Source organism: Hirsutella rhossiliensis (genome assembly GCF_020360975.1).
Source record: "Hirsutella rhossiliensis strain HR02 chromosome Unknown scaffold00003, whole genome shotgun sequence".
Lineage (NCBI taxonomy): Eukaryota > Fungi > Ascomycota > Sordariomycetes > Hypocreales > Ophiocordycipitaceae > Hirsutella > Hirsutella rhossiliensis.
Window position 1 is genome coordinate 4841927 of NW_025408669.1, and position 20407 is coordinate 4862333.

Here is a 20407-nt window from a genome sequence, read left to right on the forward strand (position 1 = left end):
CATATCTAGTAGTCACTGGCCGTTGTTTGGCGCCCCCCAGGTTCACAGTTCTCCCCTTTGGTTTGGTGAGGCCGCGTGAGTGGAGACTTGAGCAGGCACAGGCGGCTAACTTGTCGCGGACGCTACCCTGAGTTGGCCGCAGCCGGACTTGGTCGCCATCGGCCTACAGTAGAGGCTGCAATAACGGACCAATGACCCTAAAGAAGTTGTGATAGGTCGGAACTCGGAACGGCCCGACTCGTTACCAAGGCGGCCCCATATGACGTGGTTCTTTTAAGCCGCAACTATCACCCTTCCTTTGAAGTTCCTATTGATAATTCCTTCCCCTCCTCTTCAGCTCAGCAACCAACAGCATTAGCCCTCACAACCTTCAAGACGCCGCTAAGCGCAGCCCTTTACATAGATGCATGATAACTCGACGATGACCCCCTACTGTTGGTCCGTCTCGACCGGAGACGCAGGCCCCAACGCAGTATGCAAGCTGCAGACTGAGCGGTCGGAATATTTTGACCTCGGCTGGAGCCTAGTGAAGTGACTCGTGAGACACTGCAGTAGCTGCACCATGGCTCATTTCAGAGCTCCTCGAGCGATGCCATATCTACTGGATGGATGGCGGCTAATAGGCGGCAAATACGGTTGTGAACTTGAGCCCGGCTGCCTAAAGAAGACTCGTAAGGCCGGGCGCAACCAAATTCGAGGTCTCACTTTACTCACAATAAATTCACCTCCCGTAGTGCGGGAGATGCGTGTCTGTTCCTTCCCACGTGCAGCTAAAAAGCTACCTCTTAGCGCAAGCTATTCTATTATAATTCCAGCATTATTACTTATTTCTTACCAGGATATATCTCTACCTATTCGGCCAAGAGTCTCTTAATCGTTATCCGCAAGAAATCTCAAGTATTTCCAGGTACTCGTCTTGTACATCCAGCTCGCCTCGCGCGAGGGACAAACCCTCATAGTAGGGCCCCTCCCCAAGGGGAACTCTTTAATCCCCGCCTCTACTGGCTCGGGCGCTCAAGTACCCTATTTCGCAATTAGAGCTACCTGGACATTTTTTTTGGTATTTGCTGTCGAGGAACAAGTGAAGGATAGTACATATGAGATATTAGAGCGTGACATTAACGTATCCCGCCTTTTAGCTGGTGTTGCCAAATAGGTAGTATTACTCTATAGTTGACCGTCTTTACACGTGACACCTCATCTACTATTCATGCTACTTCTCCTTTCATACCGTCCACGTCATCCGGGTTCAGGCAACGATCTTTTCTTCTTCTTCCCCTTTCCCACACACTTATAGTCTCAACGCGTTTCCAGCAGCGACCAAGCAATTGCTTTGCCTTTCCTGCCTCCATCCACCGCTTTCTTCGGAATCCAGACCGTCCGGACCGTCGCACGACATCCTTGCCGCCGACAGACGCCCGCACTTGCCATGGCCATTTCACTCATCAGACGAGCCATCCTGGCCCACGGGGATGGCTTGCCCGACTACAAACTGCCCGACTGGGCCTGGGTCGTCATGTTGCTCGACCTCATCGTCCTGCTCCCCGTCACCGTCATCGTTCGTGCCTCCCGCCCGAGACACCCTTACTCCACATCATACTGACACCATGCCTCCCCCCCAGCTCGACTACACCTTCAAGGCCGTCTATCCCGTCTTCGCCATGATCGAGGACGAGAATCCCCCCGCCTACCAGCCCGTATCCCTGCGCGACGCCCTCGACGACGAGACGGTCCGTCCCGGCTCCAAGCTCGCCGAGCTCGAGACGCGCACCGTCACCTCGTCTTTTCGCGCCATCAACCGCCTCCTCATGGCCAACGGCGGTGTCATGGCCAACTTTCGCGGCTTCACCTGCGCCCTGGCCCAGTCCTTCATGACCTCGATCCTCATGGTCGTCTTCACCGCATCCTTTGGTGGCGTCTTTGCCCCCGCCGCCACTCTGCTCGCCTCGCTCGCCCTCGTCCAGTTCAGCACCGCTTGGGTCCACATCGTCATCTCGCGTCCGTCGCCGCTGCCCTTCTGGCAACGCCTGCCTGCCTTCAAGCACACTTTTGATGCCACCTGGAGGGCCGTTACCATGTACTGGTTTGCTTGCGAGGTCGCTCGCTGGGCGCCCGTCGTCCTCATCAGCGTCGCAGGCATTTCTCTCCCCGAGCTCCAAGTCGCCGGTGGACAAGGCGCTGATTTGCGCAATCTCGACGCCGCCTTCTTCGCCAAGGCTCTCTTCATCTTCCTCGTCGCCCTCGTCTTCTCCATCTTCCTCGTCATCCCCGCCAACGTCATCCTCGTCCGCATCCAGGCTTCGCTGCTCCCCCCGGACGAGGACACCATCATCCCCTTCGACCGGTCTTTTGAGGGCAGGGCCGAGCCTGCCGTTGTGGGCGGTCGCGGTTTTGTCACCATTTCCGATGCCTGGGCCACGTTTAGCAAAACTGCTTGGCGCCGCCTCCTCACTCTCTACGTCAAGATCTTCCTTGTCACCATTGCCGGCATAGCTCTCATGGCCGCCCTGATATTGCCCGAGATCATTGTGATTGCGAGCCGGTCTGTCCGTGTCGACTGATGGAAGCGTTGGCCAGGCAGGATGAGCAGGGTTGCGTTTGCGAAAGGCGCTATGCACGCTGGCGGTGCCACTGAAATGAAATGGCAGTTTTCGGTCAACGGCCTCTCTACTATTCTTATCTTCACTCATTCTCGAGCCTAGCGGAAACTTGTGTACTCTTGGATATGAACCAGCTTCTCCTTTCTAAATTAGCCTTGGTTGTACTTCGTATCAACGTACCAACTCTCCATCGGCACTCGCAATGTGGCTCGTCGTGCTTCATCCCAGTCGTTTCATTGTATGATTCATGCAGGAGCTCTACAACAGTAACCGCCCGACCATCCCAACTCCCCACCGCCAGGTCTCTCGCCCAGTGAACCTTCCAAAGCACGCCTCACGTCGCCACCGCTCCTCTTTTCCTCCCATGGCCGCGTCGACCCGGGTCTGACGCGCTCCCATGAGCCAATGCTGGCGCCTCTCCCTATTCACACAGCACACAAAACAAAAATAGGCGGGAGGTAGGGGGTGCCGTAAATCCAATCATAAATGCCACCTGGTCTTTCGCTTTTAAACATGTCCGTTGCACCCATCGTCATGCAGGGGAGTGAGAGGACACGGCCCTGACAACGGGGGGAGTAAAAGCAGAGAGGGAGACTCCTTGGGAAGAAGGACAGGGAGAAGTAAACCTCGAGGTGCCAACAAGCTTCCATTAGAGAGCCGTGTACCAAGAAGGGGGTTAAGGGGGGTATGATGGGTCTAATCCTTTCCCTACTTTCAACGCCGTCCGAGCAAAAGCGCATAACCGTCTACGACTTGTTGAAGAACCAGCTGTTCCGCTTGCTGGGGGCTCCCTCGCTCTGGAGCGACTGTATGGTCGGCACGGCAGGCCCGACGTCGCCGCCGCCACCCCGCAGGGGCTTGGCGATGCGGCTGCCAGCCCCGGCGAAGCTGAAGCCGCCGCCGCCGCCGCCGGCCGCGTTCAGGCCTCGCGTGCTGCCGGCCTTGGCCGCCTCAAGGCGTTCCTTGACCGAGGCCAGTTGAACCTCGAACCTAGCAAAGAAGTCAGGACATGTTCCACATCGAGGTATAGAGCTCAGGCGAGGCAGATGCCTGGCGGAAGGCTAGAAAAGGGTAGGAAAGGGGAAGACACGGAGGGGGCATACTTGTGGTTGGCGGCGGCCATCTTTTCTTGACTGTCCTGCAGAAGGCTCTCCAGGCTCTGGATGCGCTCGTTTCGTGCAATGAGCTTGCGCTCAGCAATGGCAACCTCCTTCTTGAGGGCCGAGTTCTGCTCCACCAGCTGGCGCTGGACTTGGGTGAGCTGCTCCAGGTTCCGCTCCAGAAACGCCATCTTCTTCTGCTGGGCGCGGTTGTTGGACGACCTCAGCACGTTATTGTACTGCTCGCGCGTCTCGTCCAGGGAGATTTCCAACTCGACGACCCGCTCGCAGCGGTTCTGCAGATCGCGCATCAGGCTCTTCTTCATCACGTCAAACTCGGCAATCTGCTGCTGAATGGTCTTGCCGTTAGCCATCGGTGAGGTGGCGCCCGATTTGACGCGCTGTTGCAGGTCGTCCAGCAGCGTCTTCATCCTCGAGTTCTCCGACGCCTTTTGAGCGACTTCGGCTTTGAGCTCCTCGACAAGCTTGGCCTGGGCCGACTGGCGGTTTGCGTATGCTTCCTCCAGGCGTGCCTTGACTTCTTCCACGTCGCTCTCGCCGAGATTCCGCGTCAAGGCGTCTTCGTACTGTTGCTGCAGTGTCTCCAGTCTCTCCTCGAGCTCCTGTCTCCGCCGAGCGTCCATGTCACTAGACGAGGTGCCGTACATGGACAGCTCCGCCTGTCGGACGATTCCCTGTGTCTCGACAAGCTTGGCTCGGAGTGCCTCAAACTCGTCGGGAGCGATGTTGTCTCCGACCGTGCTCTGTTCGTGCAGAGCGTCGATGCGTTGGATGGCTTCATTGATGGAGCGCTCGTTCTCGCTAAAGACATCGCCGCCGAGGTCGAAGCCAGCCATCATCTTGGCCATCTTCTCGGCCTTTTTCTTCTCCTTCTCGTCAAAGGCTGCCCCGCTCTCCTTGGCATTCATCTTGACATCGAGGAGCTGCTGCTTGACATCATCCAGCTCCGTGGTGAGCTCAGAGTTGGCCTCCTTGAGTGCGTCCATGGTGATCTGCGCCTCTTTGCTCTCAAAGGTTAACCGTTCGAGCTGCATCTTGAATTCGTTGACTTCAGACGTGAGCCTCTCATTTTCCTTGCCCATCTTGCTGTCGTGCTCCTTGAGATACACCATCTCCTCCTTTGTTTCACGAAGCTGCTTCTCGGCGGTCGTGGCGAGCGTCTCCTTCTCTGCGAGCTGGTCCTGCAGCTCATTTTCGCGACGCAGGAACTCTTCGCGCTCGTCCTTTTCCAGCGGCAGACTGGGGGTGGCGGCGCGCTCAGAGATGGCAGGGGTCTCGGAGCGGCTCTCGGCGGCTTGCCGGGACGGTGTAGGCGGGCGCGGAGCCTTGGCATCGGCCCTGGTCCCGGAAACGGCATCGGGTGGCGCCGAGAGAACCCATCTCTCCTTAGGCACCGACTCTCCCGAACGCCACAGCTGAATCTCGCCCTCGAGGCCATGGATGTAACTCTCGAAGTTGGTGACCTGGCCCTGGGCCTTCTTGAGCAGCGCCTTGAGCTCGGCAGGACTGAGCTCTGCGTTGACCTTGGCCTTGTTCTTGATGGACTTGGCCCTCGTTCCGAACCTCAGGGTGCTGAGGGTCTCGGCATCGTTGTAACTGCTCGGGGAACAGTTGATGATGAGGGTTGTCCGGCTGTTACCGCCCAAGGATTCTTGCAGAATTCTTGTCAACTTGGAATCTCGGTATGGGATATGCGAGGATTTGCCGTCGGTCAAGGCGTTGATGACCATGCCAAGAGCGCTCAGACTCTTGTTGATCTTCTTGGCCTCCTCGAGCGTCTGGCCACTGGCCCCCGTCTTGCCCACCTTTTCACTGCCGGCCAAGTCGACGAGGAACAGCTGGCCGCTTTTGGCCGAGCCGGTTTCGACATTCTTTTGCGTAATGGTGATGACGAAGATGGAGTGCGATCGCGACGACTCCTGATTCATGTTTGTCGCCGCCACGGCGCGGGCGTTGCCTCCTCTTCTCATGACTTCATAGACCTCCTGCACGCTCGAGACGTATATCTCGAGCAAGCCCTTGACGTAGACTCCGCGGTTCTTCTCTTCGTGTACGGGCAAATTGTCGTTTTGCGGGGCGAGCAAGTCTCGGATCCTCTCCATGTAAATTTCCATATAGCTGACACGAACGGTGTACTCGATGGTGCCGGGGCTCGACATGATGCTGGCAAAGATTTGCTCGACGATGCGCGGGATGACGCCCCTTCCGACTTCGTCATCGATGTTGCTGCCCATCATGGTGTAGGACTTGCCGGCGCCCGTCTGGCCATAGGCGAAAACGGTACCGTTGTAGCCATTGAGAATATCGTCAACGGTGGAGCGGATGGAAAAGTCGAAGATGTCCTGCTGCTTGCATTCCATATCAAAGACCCTGTCGAAGGTGAAGCTGCCCTGGGCCTCCCTAGACTAGAGTAGAGAAAGCAAAGTCAGTGCGGGGTGATGGATGGGGACAGGACGAGAGTCGTACATCGAGAGAGCATGAGTCCTCCGAGCTGAAGGAGACGATGGGCTTGCCGCCCGAGTCCAGCTCGACCCGGTTCTGGGGGCGGAACCGGGCGACAACCTTGATGCTGTTGGCAGACATGTTGGCGACGCTACGGCTGGTGAGAAGGCGAGGTTGTCGTTGCAATCATGAGGCGCGGGCGGACTGATGTCGCCGTCTGGAGAGGTGTAGGCGTATGCGAGGTCCAAAGAGAAGAAGGTGGCGCGACAGCCCGCGACAAGGCTGGAGAGGATGGAGGAGAAAATGAGCCCAACAAGCAAAAGGACAACTGCGCCGAGGGAGCCCGAGTCCTGGACAAGCGGAGACCAAAACAGAGGCGGGCCGGTGGGCCAAGAGCCGCCAACAGAAAACAATCAGAGGGAGGCCCCGGCGGCAGCGGGAAGCAAAGGCGAGCGAAACACAGACACTCTCAGTCGCCCTGAGACTGTGTAATGGGCAAAATGGTGCGTGCGGTGGTGAGCTGGACCGGGGAAGATGGGTACGGAGTACATGGCACGCGCTGTTTGGGTGTTTGGGCACAGCCCGAGTACAAGCGAGGTACAGACATGACAGGCTGAGCAATCAGGCCGAGTGGGTACTGTGAAGTATCTGACACCTGGAAGCTCCCACTTGTGGGGAGATGAGATACCTACAGTGGGCGATCTGAAGGGCTCGGGCGGGAGCCCAGCAAAAGAGGCGTGACGGACGCGTGGATGGATGCGCCAAAAGAGCGGTTACCAAAATGACGTGCAGTAACTACCACCTAGTAGATGCTCCTGTTCTCTCAAATACTACTCTCCGTTGTACTGTACCTACATGTCTAGGGCCACCTAACACGGAGTAATCCGGATCACGAGGCATGCGTGCCAGCCTCCAATCAGCAGTCGCCACCACCCACTGCCAATCACCATCACCACCATCTCACTCTCGCCATCTTTTGACTCGCTCCGCCGCTCCCACGCGTGCGAACCGCCTGTGGGGGCGTGTTTTGGCGCAACCCGTCGTGATCGTGTAACAAGTCCCAATTTAACAAGTCCCCAAGGCACTCCTTGACATGCGTCTCGGCGCATAAAAGCCAGGGCCCCAAATTGGGCTGTTTGTCCTTGGCCACTCCACGTAGCCACGCAAATTAGCGTGGGCAATGCCATCATGCAAACCAGCGTGTCGACGCGTTGCCTCTCGCCCGGCTCCCCGGAGCAGAACACCTCGCGCTGAAAGGCAGCACCATGTCCACGCAAAAGTGGCACCGTTGTCATAAGTGTCGACACTCGTATTCGCTAAGCATCCCATGGTATAATCAGTCAAACACCCTGCATCCCAAACGCCCGCAAACTCCTCCGCCGTCGAGCAAAGGTCCAGAAAACAGACTGGCCTTGAGGAGAAAACTTCACGCCGACGCTTTGCTTGAAGTGGCGAGGCCCATTTCCGGCCATTCCGCCTCGCTCAGTCCTCCCAGCTCTTCTCAACCGTCTCTCGGACCCGTTTAGTGTACTCCTTTCGGTTGTCCTTGTACAGGTTCGAGGCCTCGACGTTGGCAGGCGAGCCCGTGTTGGGATCGTTGAGCAGGCTGTGTGCACGTGTGTCAGGATCCATCATCTACCTGGCTTGCACATCGACAGGCGTACCTCTGAATGCTCGTCAAGACGGCAGCCACGTCGTATGTAGGGCTCCATCGGTTTTGCAGGATATCCAGGCACAACTCGCCCGTAGCGTACACGTTGGGGTGAAACATCTGGCTGATGAACTTGACTTGCGGCGGCTTGTTGGGATACTGCTCTTCGAACTGCATGACGAGTCTGAACGTGCCGTCCTCAAAGGGCGTATCGGCCGGTCCGATGATGACGGCGTTCCTGGAGTCGTCGTTAGAGCCCATCGGGGGTGAGCAAGTGGTTTGACGGGGAGAGCGAACCAGGTCATGACATTGTCCGGGATGGGGGAGGCAGACACGCCGGCAGGGGGATCCGTCTGCATGCGCTGCGCAAAAGTCAGCGACGCTGCCAGGGAGCTTCAGATGGCCAGGCCGACCTTGAAGTCGCGCATCAAGCGGCGTCGGGCGGCCGTAGACATGATGGAGGGGCCCGTGGGCTAGCTGGTGACGATGCTCGGGGAGAGAAAGATGCAGCTTGGCGGGAAAGTCGCGAAATGATGTCTGGATGTTGGTCTAGACCCCGCTCGAAGTTCAACTTGGGAGGAATTTTGGCATCGACGCCTCTTTTGCGAGACGGGAATCGGTAGCAGCCCAGAACTGACTCTCCTTCTCACTGTGCCTGCCAGTGGCGACGGGGCCAATCAGTCCCTGTTTGATGAGGTGATCCCATCACGTGACCTCGCGGAGCGGGTGGCGCGCGCCAGTTGGTTGGGTGATCCGTGCCTGCCTCGGTCGGGGACACGGTGACGCGGAAAGTACCGAGGTACAAGGATGTGGTACTCGGATGAAATCGTGTATCTTGGGCGACTCCAACGACATGTCCATTTCTCTCTTATCAACTCTCATAAAATGCCTCTACGGCATACAACCAAGTGCAACATGCCGTCGCATTGCTCCCTGCAGCAAGTGCGCCTCGGAGCGTCCAGTTCCCCCTTTTCCCTCCCCCAAACGCCCTCCCGAGCTCCCCCGCTTTAAGCCGAAGCGTACCGAGCACCAGAATCGCGGCCTCGGAACAGCAACCGCCATCCTCCTCCTCCCTCTTCTTCCTTGTTCTTCGCCCCCTTCTTGTCGCCGCCTCCCACCACAGCTTCCCGCACGTCTCGATTACTCCAAAATCCCCGGTTCTGCTCCCAGGATGCCCGCAGCGCAGCTCAGATCGGCCGTACTGCCGGGTCGGCTCGCCCGGCATGTGAAAGTCGCCCGTTCGTTCTCTACTGGCGCGGCGCTGCAAAGGGAGATTCGCGATGCCTACATCTTGAGCGCTTCGAGGACGCCGACGGCCAAGGTCCGTCGGGCTTGACCCTGGCCGCGCCTGCTGATGGCTGACGCATGGCTTCCAGTTCAACGGCTCGTTTCTGTCGGTGCCCGCCCCCAAGCTCGGCGCCGAGGCCATCAAGTCGGCCGTCGAGAAATCAAAGGTCCCTGCCGACAAGATCACCGACGTCTACATGGGCAATGTCATGCAGGGCTCCGTTGGCCAAGCGCCGGCTCGGCAGGCCGCCATCTTCGCCGGTCTCCCGCAGTCGATTGAGGCGACGACCATCAACAAAGTATGTGCCTCGGGCCTCAAGGCCGTGGCTCTCGCCGCTCAGAACATTCAGCTGGGCCTCTCCGAGGCTCAGGTTGCCGGTGGCATGGAGAACATGTCGCGGGTCCCCTACTACATGCCTCGTGCCAGCAGTCTGCCGGCGTTTGGACACGTCCAGGTCGAGGACGGCCTGATCAAGGACGGCTTGACGGACGTGTACCAGCAGTTCCACATGGGTAACTGCGCCGAGAACACGGTAAAGAAGCACTCCATCACGAGGGAGCAGCAGGACGAATACGCCATTCAGTCGTACAAGAGAGCGCAAAAGGCGTGGGCGGACAAGGCCTTTGCCGACGAGATTGTGCCCGTCACAGTGCCTGGGAAGAAGGGAGACAAGGTCATTGACACGGATGAGGGCTTCATGGATGTCAAGATGGAAAAGATCCCAACTCTGAAGCCGGCCTTTATTCGTGACGGGTCAGGCACGGTCACGGCGGCCAACTCGTCGACGCTCAATGACGGTGCCAGCGCGCTCGTGCTGGGCAGCAAGGCGATTGCGCAGCAGTTTGGGACGGGCTCTCGCGTGCTGGCCAAGATCTGCAGCTACGCCGACGCCGCGCTGGCGCCCATTGACTTCCCGGTTGCCCCCGCAAAGGCGGTGCCGATTGCGCTGGAGCGCGCTGGCATCACCAAGGACCAGGTGGCCGTGTGGGAGTTTAACGAGGCGTTTGCCGCCGTCATCCTAGCCAACCAGAAGATTCTCGAGCTCGGCAACGCCAAGGTGAATGCTCTGGGCGGCGCCATCTCGCTGGGACACGCGCTCGGCAGCTCGGGAGCGCGGATTCTGACGACGCTGCTTCACCAGCTCAAGCCCGGCGAGTATGGAGTTGCTGCCATTTGCAACGGCGGCGGCGCGGCCACGGCCATGGTTGTGCAGAGGGTGGACTCTGTGTAGGCTTATTGCTCATTTTCCTGTTTCTCTGGATAAGGTCGGGGTATTTTGCAGCGTCCATGATATGTAGGCAAATGGGCGTCTTCGCTTTCGACTTATGGAGTGATGGAGCTCTGTAGTCTGGGCCACCAATCGCAGCTGCTCTGCCGTGGCACATTGCTCAATTCCAGCAAAGTACAGGATATGCGATTCTGACTCTTGCTCATATCAGTCAATTGACCCACGAGTTGGGAGTCTTGCTCCCTTTCTGCCGTCGTCGAGCACTGGCGCCCCGCCAAGTGCCGCCGAGATGAAGGACGCGCTGAAGAAACACCACAGCCACCACCTCCACCACCACCTCCACCGCCACCACCACACCCACCCGCCCTCGCCCGCTCCCCCTCCGCAACAGCAACCGCAAAACGGCCCGAGGCGAGCGCGCGCGGCGCCAACCCCGGCATGTCGCTCGTGCGGCAGTTCCTCGCGCAGATCCGGCAGCACGTGCGCGACGAGCGCGACGACCTGCTGCGGGCATGGCTCCAGGTCGAGCCCAGCGCGCCGCGCCAGTACCACGACATGGCGGCCGAGCTGCGGCGCTCCTTTGCGCAGGGCCTCGAGGCCGTCATTGACGAGTGCCTGCCGCTCGACGACGACGGCGACGACGGCGACGACGACGACGCCAAGGCGTCCGTCTGGCCGAGCTTCCAGGCGTTTATGCGCGACTACCTGACCCTCTGGCGGGACATTAACCACGACGACTTGCTGCAGGCTCATGAGCTGCTCACGGCCCTGGTCAAGTGAGTTCTCTTGCCTCTCTCTCTCTCTCTCTCTCTCTCTCATGTGTCCAATGCTGCTCACGCACTTGCAGCTCCTGCGGCACCGCCTTCACCCACCCCCAGCACGGCGCCATGCTCATCCAGCTCAGCATGTCGCTGTGCGAGTCGCTCGCCCGCTTCACCCTGCGCCTCAACCGCAGGCCCGACCTGACGCGCCGCCTGCGCGCCTCGCGCGACGACGAGGGCGCCACAAAGACCGTCGCCGAGTCCTCGGCCGAGACCATCCAGAAGATCTTCAAGACGTGCCTCATGGACCGCGCCTCGGGCCGCAAGCCGGAGGGCAAAAAGGTCGGCGTCTACATGTTTGCCAACCTCGTCCTCAAGCTCCTCTTTGCCGTGCGTTCCGCCCATGCCCCTTTCTTTTTCTCTCTTCCTTCCATTCTAACGCCGTCGCCTCGTCCAGTGCAAAAGGACCAACCTGGCAAACATGATATTTCGCAACATGTCGGCCAGCTCGCCTCCTCTGCACCTCTACCCGGCCTCGCAGCGAGTCACCTACCTCTACTACCTAGGCCGCTTCAACCTGTCGACGAACCACTACCTGCGCGCCGCCTTATGTCTCGAGCAGGCCTACCTCCAGACGCCGCCCCAGCTCGTCTCCCATCGCACAAATATCCTCACCTACCTCATACCCTGCAACCTCCTCGTCGGCCGCTTCCCCTCTGCCCGCCTCCTCGACCGGCCCGAGGCCCGCTCCCTGCAGCCCATCTTCCTGCCCCTATGCCAGGCCGTCCGCTCCGGGAACTTTATCCAGTTTCAGCACCACCTCGCCGCCCACGAAGCCTGGCTCTTTGAAAAGGGCCTCTATCTACCCCTCAGCTACCGTCTCCGCCCGCTGCTGTGGCGGTCTCTGGCTCGCAAGACCTTCATCTTGACCTACGTGCCCCCCACCGATGCGGCGTCGCGCAAGGCCGCGACGCTGGACCTCGCCGACCTTCTCGCCGTGGCCACGTACCTTCAGCGTCGCCTCCAGGGCTGGCTTCCCTCAAGCCACGTCGTCCGCGGCCGGCCGCCGCACGTCAACGCCCTCTTCATCAAGGCCATCACCAGCAACGTCCACATCCCCACCGAGACGACGCTCGTGCCGCCCCCCGGCGGACCCAAGAAGCTGCGCCCCAATGAGGGCCTGATCTGGGGCAACGCAGACGTTACTTTCAACGATATTGAGATGACGGTCGCCTCGCTCATCCAGCAAGAGCTGATGCACGGCTTCGTGGCTCACGGCCAGGGCAGGTTCGCCATCATTGGAGCCAAGGCAAAGGGGCCCGTTCTCGCCGGCTGGCCCACCGTCTGGCAGGCCATTCAAGAGAGGAGATACGAGGAGACGTTTGACCCAAACGAGGTCCCTGGATGGGTCAAGGGCTAAAGGGTGAATCGAGGGAGGGGAGAGCCTCCATACCGATACATTATCCTGACAAGCCATCTTGCAGGAAGGTTTGGCAACACAACGATACCCAGGAGCTTCGCGCACAGCCAAAAGCATGAAAAGGGGACAACTGTGCCCCCTGGCGATGGAGTTTGAGTTTTCCAAAAAAACCATACTCTCCTTCGCGGGGTAGCCGGTTCTTTCAAGAACGCAACGACTCATTACTTCCTGTCTCATAGGAAGGGACAAGCATACAATTCCATTAAAGAACAGCCGAATGACCCGGCTGGTTCTCCCGTGTCTGCATATATTCTTCCACTCCCCGCCTGTCCAGAATACACCTAAACCCCCTTCTCCAATCACCAATCCAAACTTCCGAGGCTAAGAGGGTATCGACCAATGAAAAAAAGGAAAAAGGGGGAGAGGAGCAAGCAAATGCCGTCAAAGAGGCCTCTAGTAGTCGGCGAAAGTGTGAAGCGAGTAGAAGTGAGCCGTGGCGAGTCGTGGAAACGCAGTCAGCCGCGGTCATTCTGTCAGGTTGGCAGTAAACACCCTATCGCCGATAGCTAAGTTGGCTAATATGTGGAAGAAGGAGAACGGTATATAGTAGGAATAAAACGGCGGGGCCAAGAATGCGGCGCGAGTCTGAGCGACTCGGCCAACATTGGGAGAGCCCGCCGCAAGAAGCAGAGGTAATATAAATTAGCAGTTGAAGGGGAGAAAAGACCAAAAAAAGCAACTCGTCAGGAATCCGTCGGGCATGGACAGGCAGAAGTCAAGCTCGTGCAAGGGGGTGCCTTGCTGGTCTGAAAACTCAGGCCAGGCCAAGCTGCATCTAAAAGAAGCAGGCAGCCGCGACAAAGGCAACAACCAGACCTGCAACGGCGGCGTTGCCTTGCTGCCGACCGGCCTCACCCTTCTTACTAGAGACTATGGCCGGGCTGTTGGGCGGGCTGTTGGGCGTTGCCTGGGGAGGAGACCAGGACGACGAAACGGAGCCTTTGGCCGCGAAGCCGGTGGGCGCGGTGGCGTTTTCATTGAAGACGGCACCGGGCAGCATCGTGGGGCGCCTGAACTTGCTGGTCGTGGAGGACATTGTCGAATTTGACGTCTTGTGGTTTCCTGACGTAGTCGTCGCCACGGAGCTGGTTGTTGCCACGAGGTTCTTGGACGTTGTGATGGGCACATAGGCCGGCGATAACAAACCCGCCGAGGATGTCGTCGTAGCTGATGTGGTCACAGGAGGTGGTGGCGGCGGCGGCGGCTTTGTCGTCGTCTTGATCGTCGTCGACTGCTGTGTCGTCAATGGCTCTGGTGTGGTGGTCATCTTCTCTGGTACAGTTGTCGGCTCCTGAACGACGGTCGTCGAGGGCTCTGGAGGGGGGGCCACAGTCTCGGTCTTTGCCTCCTTGGAGGAATGCACGGGGTAACCACCGCCGCCGCCGCCACCACCCTTGCCGCCGCTGCCTTCCTCGGTGACGACAACGTTGGCCACTTTGCCCTTGGGAACGGTGACGACGCAGAACTTGGCACCTCCCGCACCGGCGGCCGCCAGTTTGCTTTCGACGCTGCCTTTTCCGGAGGAAGAGCGAATCTCGCACGGCAGTCCGACGCAGCCGCCATCGGGGCATTCGATCTTGAGCGAAAAGCCAGGGGCCTTCATGTCCAGCTCGAGGAACTTGGGGTTCCAGCCAATCTTGACAAAGGTCATGCCATTTCGTTCAGTATTGGCGCCGACGACAAAGGGGCTCCAGTTCCCAATGGCCTGCGACTCGCTGCCCCAAATGCAGCCCTCGACGCCGGTGCCGGGAGGGTTGACGTAGTAGCTGCGGCCTCGGTCAGCAATGCGTTGCGCGGGAGGCACGAGGTCTGCCTTACTGAGCTGAAGTCTTTCTCCAGTAGCTGGCGCCAGGGACCGAAATGGTCGTCTCGGTCTCGACCTCGGCGAGGGTCGGGATGGCCATGAGCTCGTTGCCGGGCAGAATAGTCTGACACCAAGAGAGGGGGTTTCGGCACTGGTTCACGACCCTGACCGTGCCAGTGCCCTCGACGCAGTTTGGTCTGTCGGGGAACGGTTTGCGCACGATCCCATCTTCACCGCAGTGCAGTCCGCCGTTCTGTGCCGGGGTCAGCGGCGGAGCCCTATCCAACGAGGGCCAGGGCAGCATACCATTGACGAGGGATAGGTATAATCCGAATGGGGATCCCACTGAGCCATAACCATGCCCGGCTTGCAAGCGATGGGGCAGTAGTGACCCGGCCTGCACTCCTGGTCGGGGCTCATTGCCCACCCGGCATTCTTGCCCTCGGGAGTGATGGCGACGAGGTTGGGGTCGTCAGTGGGAAACTCGCACATTTTGCCGCGCTTGGCAATGGGGTGCCAGTGAGCGTGTCCATGGAAATGCCTCGGCCTCATTGCGCGCTGGTGCAGCTTCTCGTGCGCCGGCGTGGCCCTGCAGCCGGTAGCGAGGAGGAGGAGGAGGGCGGCCGGCCCGAGGGCGGCGTGAATCGAAGCAAGCTTCATACCGTGTCGATGGCTTCCTGGCGTCACGGTCGCTGCATAGAGAGCTCCAAGCGGATGAGAGAAGCGAACGAGGTCGGACGGAGTCGAGATTGAAAGCTAAGGAGCGTGTGCGTCTTGTTGTTCCAAGAGGTGTGTATAAGCGAGAGAAGGCGAGGAAAGGAGTGGACGAGCAGCCAAAACCGGGCTCTTGGATCGCGAGTGGCTTGGTCAAAGCAGACAGGACAAATGAGTGTACGGCCGTTGGCGACGAAGCGGAGACGACGAGAGAGAGGACCGTCAAAAGGGGTCCCGTCTGTTATGACCATGCCTACCGCATCTGCGCAAACCCACCGGGGGGGCCAAGCCCTTTCTTTCCTCAGCCAACTGCGGGAAGGGTTGCGGACAGGGATATCAGCCACCCCTCCAATCAGCGCGAGGCGCTCTTACAGAACTCATTTCCTTATTCGGTGGGTCGGCCAATCGTACGGGCGAGACATGTTGAGCCGAAATGGAGAGCCCCGCTCGGCGTTCATAGTTTTATTATTGCCCATGTTATTAATAGCGCTTACGTCGCCTGATCTTCCCTCACCTCGAGTCTCGGTCTGGCCGGATTTCGAACAGAAATGGAAAAAGGAACGAACCCCCCCACAAAAACCTCGAGCAGCTGTCGCTCAGCGAATAGAATCAGCCGCTGAGCACAAGGGTCCCCTATCGTCATCTCGACTCGCAATAAGACAGACATCATCTAGAAGCCGTGCGTTACCGTTTTTTTTTCCTCGTCGCATGCGCCGAACCCGCCAGCAAGGACTGGTTGCCTGGGGAGTCTGCTCGAGGGCCAGCTTGGTGAACCAGTTGTTTGTTGTTCGACGACCGACAGACTCGCAATCGCGATCCGACCGAACCGTGGGGGCGCGATCCATCGCCAGGCCCTGCACCTAGACTCTCGCTAATCGACAGCCAAGCAGACAATCGCGAGGATGCTTCCAAGTCGGCCCTTGGCCTGCGGCTCCACCATCCTGTGCCCTAATCAAGGGCCAACAATGCGCCGTATTCTCCCTCTTGCGACCCCATGCCCAGACCAAACAATCCGGACTTGCTCATAGCCTCCTCGATGGACCGAACAGGGAGCTGCAAGGCTGAGCCGAATATTTATTGCAGCAATCCAGCGGGCAACGAATCTAATCATAATCGGACAGCTGTCATGACCAGTCCCAACAGTCGGCCTGATATGCTCGCATGTCTGGCGAAACAGCTCGCTGGTCATGATGATGGATCACCCTCGATTAGTGTCCAGCGTTCCGCGCCAGGAAAAAAACAACTGCTGGTGATGCGGGCTTCGCACAGGGAGAGCCGCGGGTTTCTCCGCCAAACGGCAGCGACACTGCGGTGCGCTTTGAGGTTCTTTGCCATGCCAGACTCACTCGCGGCTTGCTATACCCAGCGAAGCCACGGTCTTTATTTGACCAACGAATGAAGGGCAGGCCCTTGCTGATCGAGAAGCGACGGCCTTCCCTGCCGTCAATATTATAACCGTTGGCTCTTCCACCTAGTCGCCCTGCCGTACCTGCCGCAAATCGAGTTTGCAGCTTGGCTCGTCCAACCTGGCCGCTGCTCGATAAATGTTTCACATTTCTCTTTCTATCTCTCCCATTGTGCCTCATGCAAGACACCATTTTCCCTAGTGATCGGTCCGGAGCCAGGTCTAAGTACACGCGAAAATGTGATACAAGGGTAGGGGACTGTGTGCCTCCAGGGAGCATCAAAGGCCCTTTTCCCTATGCCCGACGACCTTGGCAAACGAGTCGAAAGACATTGTCATGGAGTGACGGCCAGCCGTTTTGCTGCGTAGATGATCATCGTAATTCAGCATCTCCTTATATGGCACTTTGGCCACAATCTCCACCATGCGACTCGTCGACCGCTTGCCTCTGAGCGACGTCACCGACTCGTACGGATCAGGGGGCGCATAGATCCTGGACACATCAATGAGGTTGTCTCCTGTTGACTCTGCTGACCGATCTGTGACCTCGAGGATGTGGCCGCCGGCGCCGGCCGTGATGTCGTGCTGCACCGTTCCTGCCGCTGCCTCTGGGCACGTTATGTGCGCCAACATAATGGGCTCTAGAATGCCAATCTGACCTTTGTCGAATGCCTCGCGAAGGGCCGCCTGTACGGCCGTTCTTGCCGCGCTGCTGAAATGGCCTCCACTTGGACTCTCCAGCGCACCGTCGGACGCGTCGAGCGAAACCCTGACGTGGCAACCGTGAACCGGGGACGCACGTCGAGGGCCCCGGGCCAGGCCGGCGATGGCGCCATTCAAGAGCTGCTGACGAGCCTCGTCCGCGTCAAATTTTAGCGACACTGGTATGTCAATGTCAAAGACGTTGCCGTCTCTTTCGAAGCCATATTCTCCTGGGCCCTGGCTTTGGTGCTCATCCATCGGCTCCAGCGTAACGGTGCATGAAGCTTTTCCAGGCTTGCTGGCTATTGCACGGTCAAACACGGCGTACTGCGGTTGCGTGGGCATCGTGACACATTCTTTGTAGTCAACCTCGATTTGCCCAAACTCGGCATCTATCTTGTGCCTCTGCCTCATGTTATAGACGGACACATCCAGGTGAAGCTTGCCCATCCCCTGGACTGTGAACTGATCAGTCTTGGGATCTCGAGTCCACCGTAGACTCGGGTCCTCTCGGGAGGCGTTTTCCAGAGCCACTTGAAGTTGCTGTGCCGCGACGTTTCCGTAAGGGTCGACCTGCAAGAACGCAACGGGGGGTGGGATCTCTGGTGGCCGGACCTGTATGTGGCGGAGGCGCTCAACGAGCGGCTTCCCGGTTCTTGTGGTAATCAATGTGTCTCCGCTTCTTGCCCTTTTAAGTCCCTTGAGTGCTCCGATCTGTCCGACGCGGAGCTCTTGCACCTCTTGCGTCTTCGACGCTGAGATTTGGAGTATGCCCATGGGTCGTTCTTGAACCATCATGTTGGCGTTGAAGGTGGATGCGTTTCGCGTCAACGTTCCGTGGTAGACGCGCACGAAGCTGATGACGCCTTCTCTGGGGTGATTGAATACTTTGAAGACGGACGCGACCGAGGCAACATTTTCACGGCCGCCTTGCTCTCCGAGAAGGTTCCCAAGCCGATGCTTGAAGGGTCCAAGCCGCACCTCGACGTCTGGTCTCTCAGACGGGCAGGGCAAATAATCGGCTATGGCGTCCATCAACGGCTCGACTCCGATGTGGCGGAAGCTGGATCCTGCGAAAACGGGAATGAGACGACCATCGCCGCTGCGGATTGCCCTTCTGATCGCCTGCTTTAGCAGGGACGCCGGGATCTCTGCATCCTCAGCCAGAAACTCATCCATGACTACCTCGTCGAATTCAGCAAGGCCCTCGATCAAATGCTGCCTTGCGAGTTGTGCCTCCTCAAGCAGGGCCGGGTTCGAGCTCGAGAGCACCTCCGCCAACTCTTCGGGGCCGTATCGAACCTTGTGCCTTTCAGATTTCCATCGATATCCCACGCCATCGATGATGTCGATGACGCCCACAAATTCTTCTCTTTCCCACCAGGGTATCTGGCAGACGAGCGGCCAGCCCTTGAGCCTGGCGCCGACCTCAAGGACCGACTTCTTGAAGGAGGCGCCCTCGCGGTCCAGCTTGTTGCAGTACACGACGCGCGGAATGTTGAGCTCGTGAGCAGAAGCCCAGACTCGCTCGGTGTGAGCCTCGACACCTTTGACCGAGTCTATGATGCAGACGGCGCCGTCAAGAATCGGGAGGCATCGATCGACCTCGAATCTAAAGTCCTGGTGGCCGGGGGTGTCAATCAAATTGACAGTCTTGGGTTGTGTGCCGGGTGGACAATTCTGGGCCAAGGGCCAGTGGAAGGTGATGGCGGCCGATTGAATGGTGATGCCTCGCTCCCTCTCGAGCTCCAAGAAGTCGGTGACGGTGTTTCCAGAGTCCACATCTACAGGGCAATCAGTAGACTGGAGCAAGGTTGCCGAAAGGCTCTAGTGTCACCTACCCCCGACTCGCTGCGTGACACCACTGTAGTAGAGCATCCGCTCTGTCGTGGTCGTCTTGCCCTATGTCCCAACATGAGCTCCAAAGTCGTCAATCAAGAGGACACAAAGAGAGCATACAGCATCTACGTGGGCGATGATGCCAATGTTGCGGATGTCCTCGAGGCGGGTGTCATGACGAGCCGGGGCATCGGCATGGCCGTGAAGCCAACAGCGGCCGACGGCTCCTCGCAACGCCAGGCGACCTTTTGCCCTTGCAGAGAGGCATACCGACGCGGACGGCATCCTGCGGGAAAGCGTCGAGTGGATCATGTCGCCCGATGCAGCTTATGCGGGAGCATCCCGTCACTTCTCCTTCCACGTGAGGCCTGTGGCATGCCGGTTGACGGCGAGCCTCTGTTGTTGTGAGACGTCGTCTGCAGGGACTCGAGAGGGTGGCCAACTATCGAGGCAATCAAGTTACGCAAGGTTGGCTTCGAGGTGACGAGCTGCTGGTTTTCTGTTCCTGCCTCCGGAGCTGTCCAAATCGGGTAGGCGGTGAAGATAAGTACTTGGGATACTTGAAGCAGCTCCCATCCACCCAAACGGGACCAGACGTCGGTGGTGACCAGCTTGCCGCTCCTCAAAGGAATAGCAAGTTCTCTAAGTCGCATGGGAACCTCTCGTCGACCGTGGAAAAGGCATCTGCACGTCGATGATCTGAAGCTATTTTATCCCAGGCTGGCGTCGCATTGACTACGGTTTGGAATGGAATCCGAATCTTCATGTTCTTGGCTCGAACATGGTATCTCGTGGTCCACGTCTAGTATTATCCGTGCATGTTTGCTTGCCTACGCCGGCTGTTGGACCATCAAAACTATTATACCAGTGACCACAAAGGGGTGGCTGGTAAAAGTGGCTCCCAAGGGCACCTCTATCCCCTCCCAGGATCCGTCTCTTCGGACTACTGCCATAGGAGAATTATGAAATGCGGCTCCAAGAGCCCAACGGCCCCCGCCAGAGACGGAGACGCGCAAACGGGGACGGGGGCGTCCGAAATGGGAGAGCGGACCCTCTGTCGTAGCGAAGAGAAGATGTGCTCCGGCTAGGATCAGAACCAGCTGTCGGATCGTATCAAGTTACGGGCCAGCACTACGGACATGGCCAGGGGGTGTGAGGATGTAATTTTCTTTTCTTCCTTCTTTTACATGAGAGATGATGCAATATGGTTATCCCTGCGTATCCAGCATCTTTCCAGGTGCTTTCAACACCATCTGCATACATAGAACTAGAATATCTAATGCCTTGGAGGTTGGAGGTTGCCCATCATGTGCAGCCCCGTGGATGATGTGAAGCTACGAATACGGTAGGCGTCAGAGCAGAGAGAATGGAC

The 20407-nt window shown here is 58.4% G+C and overlaps 7 protein-coding genes across 7 annotated transcripts; 3 read left to right on the forward strand and 4 right to left on the reverse strand.

The window, feature by feature from the left end:
- Positions 1 to 1429: 1429 nt before the first annotated feature.
- On the forward strand, positions 1430 to 2561 carry HRG_03735 (ubiquitin conjugating enzyme; the record flags this gene model as incomplete). Its single annotated transcript, XM_044862206.1, has 3 exons — positions 1430 to 1558; positions 1623 to 2083; positions 2129 to 2561. 3 exons carry the CDS (start codon positions 1430 to 1432, stop codon positions 2559 to 2561), a joined length of 1023 nt encoding a protein of 340 aa, XP_044723232.1.
- A 785-nt stretch (positions 2562 to 3346) lies between these two features.
- On the reverse strand, positions 3347 to 6304 carry HRG_03736 (kinesin motor domain-containing protein; the record flags this gene model as incomplete). The annotated part of the gene is made up of 3 exons (XM_044862207.1): positions 3347 to 3590; positions 3704 to 6126; positions 6188 to 6304. 3 exons carry the CDS (start codon positions 6302 to 6304, stop codon positions 3347 to 3349), a joined length of 2784 nt encoding a protein of 927 aa, XP_044723233.1.
- Positions 6305 to 7645: 1341 nt separating this feature from the next.
- HRG_03737 (ubiquitin-conjugating enzyme domain-containing protein) lies at positions 7646 to 8269 on the reverse strand (the record flags this gene model as incomplete). The annotated part of the gene is made up of 4 exons (XM_044862208.1): positions 7646 to 7769; positions 7828 to 8052; positions 8112 to 8176; positions 8228 to 8269. 4 exons carry the CDS (start codon positions 8267 to 8269, stop codon positions 7646 to 7648), a joined length of 456 nt encoding a protein of 151 aa, XP_044723234.1.
- A 716-nt stretch (positions 8270 to 8985) lies between these two features.
- On the forward strand, positions 8986 to 10333 carry HRG_03738 (acetyl-CoA acetyltransferase; the record flags this gene model as incomplete). Its single annotated transcript, XM_044862209.1, has 2 exons — positions 8986 to 9135; positions 9191 to 10333. The coding sequence occupies 2 exons, from the start codon at positions 8986 to 8988 to the stop codon at positions 10331 to 10333; spliced, it is 1293 nt and encodes a 430-aa protein (XP_044723235.1).
- A 435-nt stretch (positions 10334 to 10768) lies between these two features.
- On the forward strand, positions 10769 to 12511 carry HRG_03739 (PCI domain-containing protein; the record flags this gene model as incomplete). The annotated part of the gene is made up of 3 exons (XM_044862210.1): positions 10769 to 11106; positions 11178 to 11481; positions 11549 to 12511. 3 exons carry the CDS (start codon positions 10769 to 10771, stop codon positions 12509 to 12511), a joined length of 1605 nt encoding a protein of 534 aa, XP_044723236.1.
- Positions 12512 to 13346: 835 nt separating this feature from the next.
- Positions 13347 to 15035, reverse strand: HRG_03740 (beta-glucosidase (SUN family) domain-containing protein; the record flags this gene model as incomplete). Its single annotated transcript, XM_044862211.1, has 3 exons — positions 13347 to 14337; positions 14390 to 14628; positions 14682 to 15035. 3 exons carry the CDS (start codon positions 15033 to 15035, stop codon positions 13347 to 13349), a joined length of 1584 nt encoding a protein of 527 aa, XP_044723237.1.
- Positions 15036 to 16773: 1738 nt separating this feature from the next.
- HRG_03741 (elongation factor tu GTP binding domain-containing protein) lies at positions 16774 to 19347 on the reverse strand (the record flags this gene model as incomplete). Its single annotated transcript, XM_044862212.1, has 3 exons — positions 16774 to 18980; positions 19038 to 19098; positions 19156 to 19347. The coding sequence occupies 3 exons, from the start codon at positions 19345 to 19347 to the stop codon at positions 16774 to 16776; spliced, it is 2460 nt and encodes an 819-aa protein (XP_044723238.1).
- Positions 19348 to 20407: the final 1060 nt, after the last annotated feature.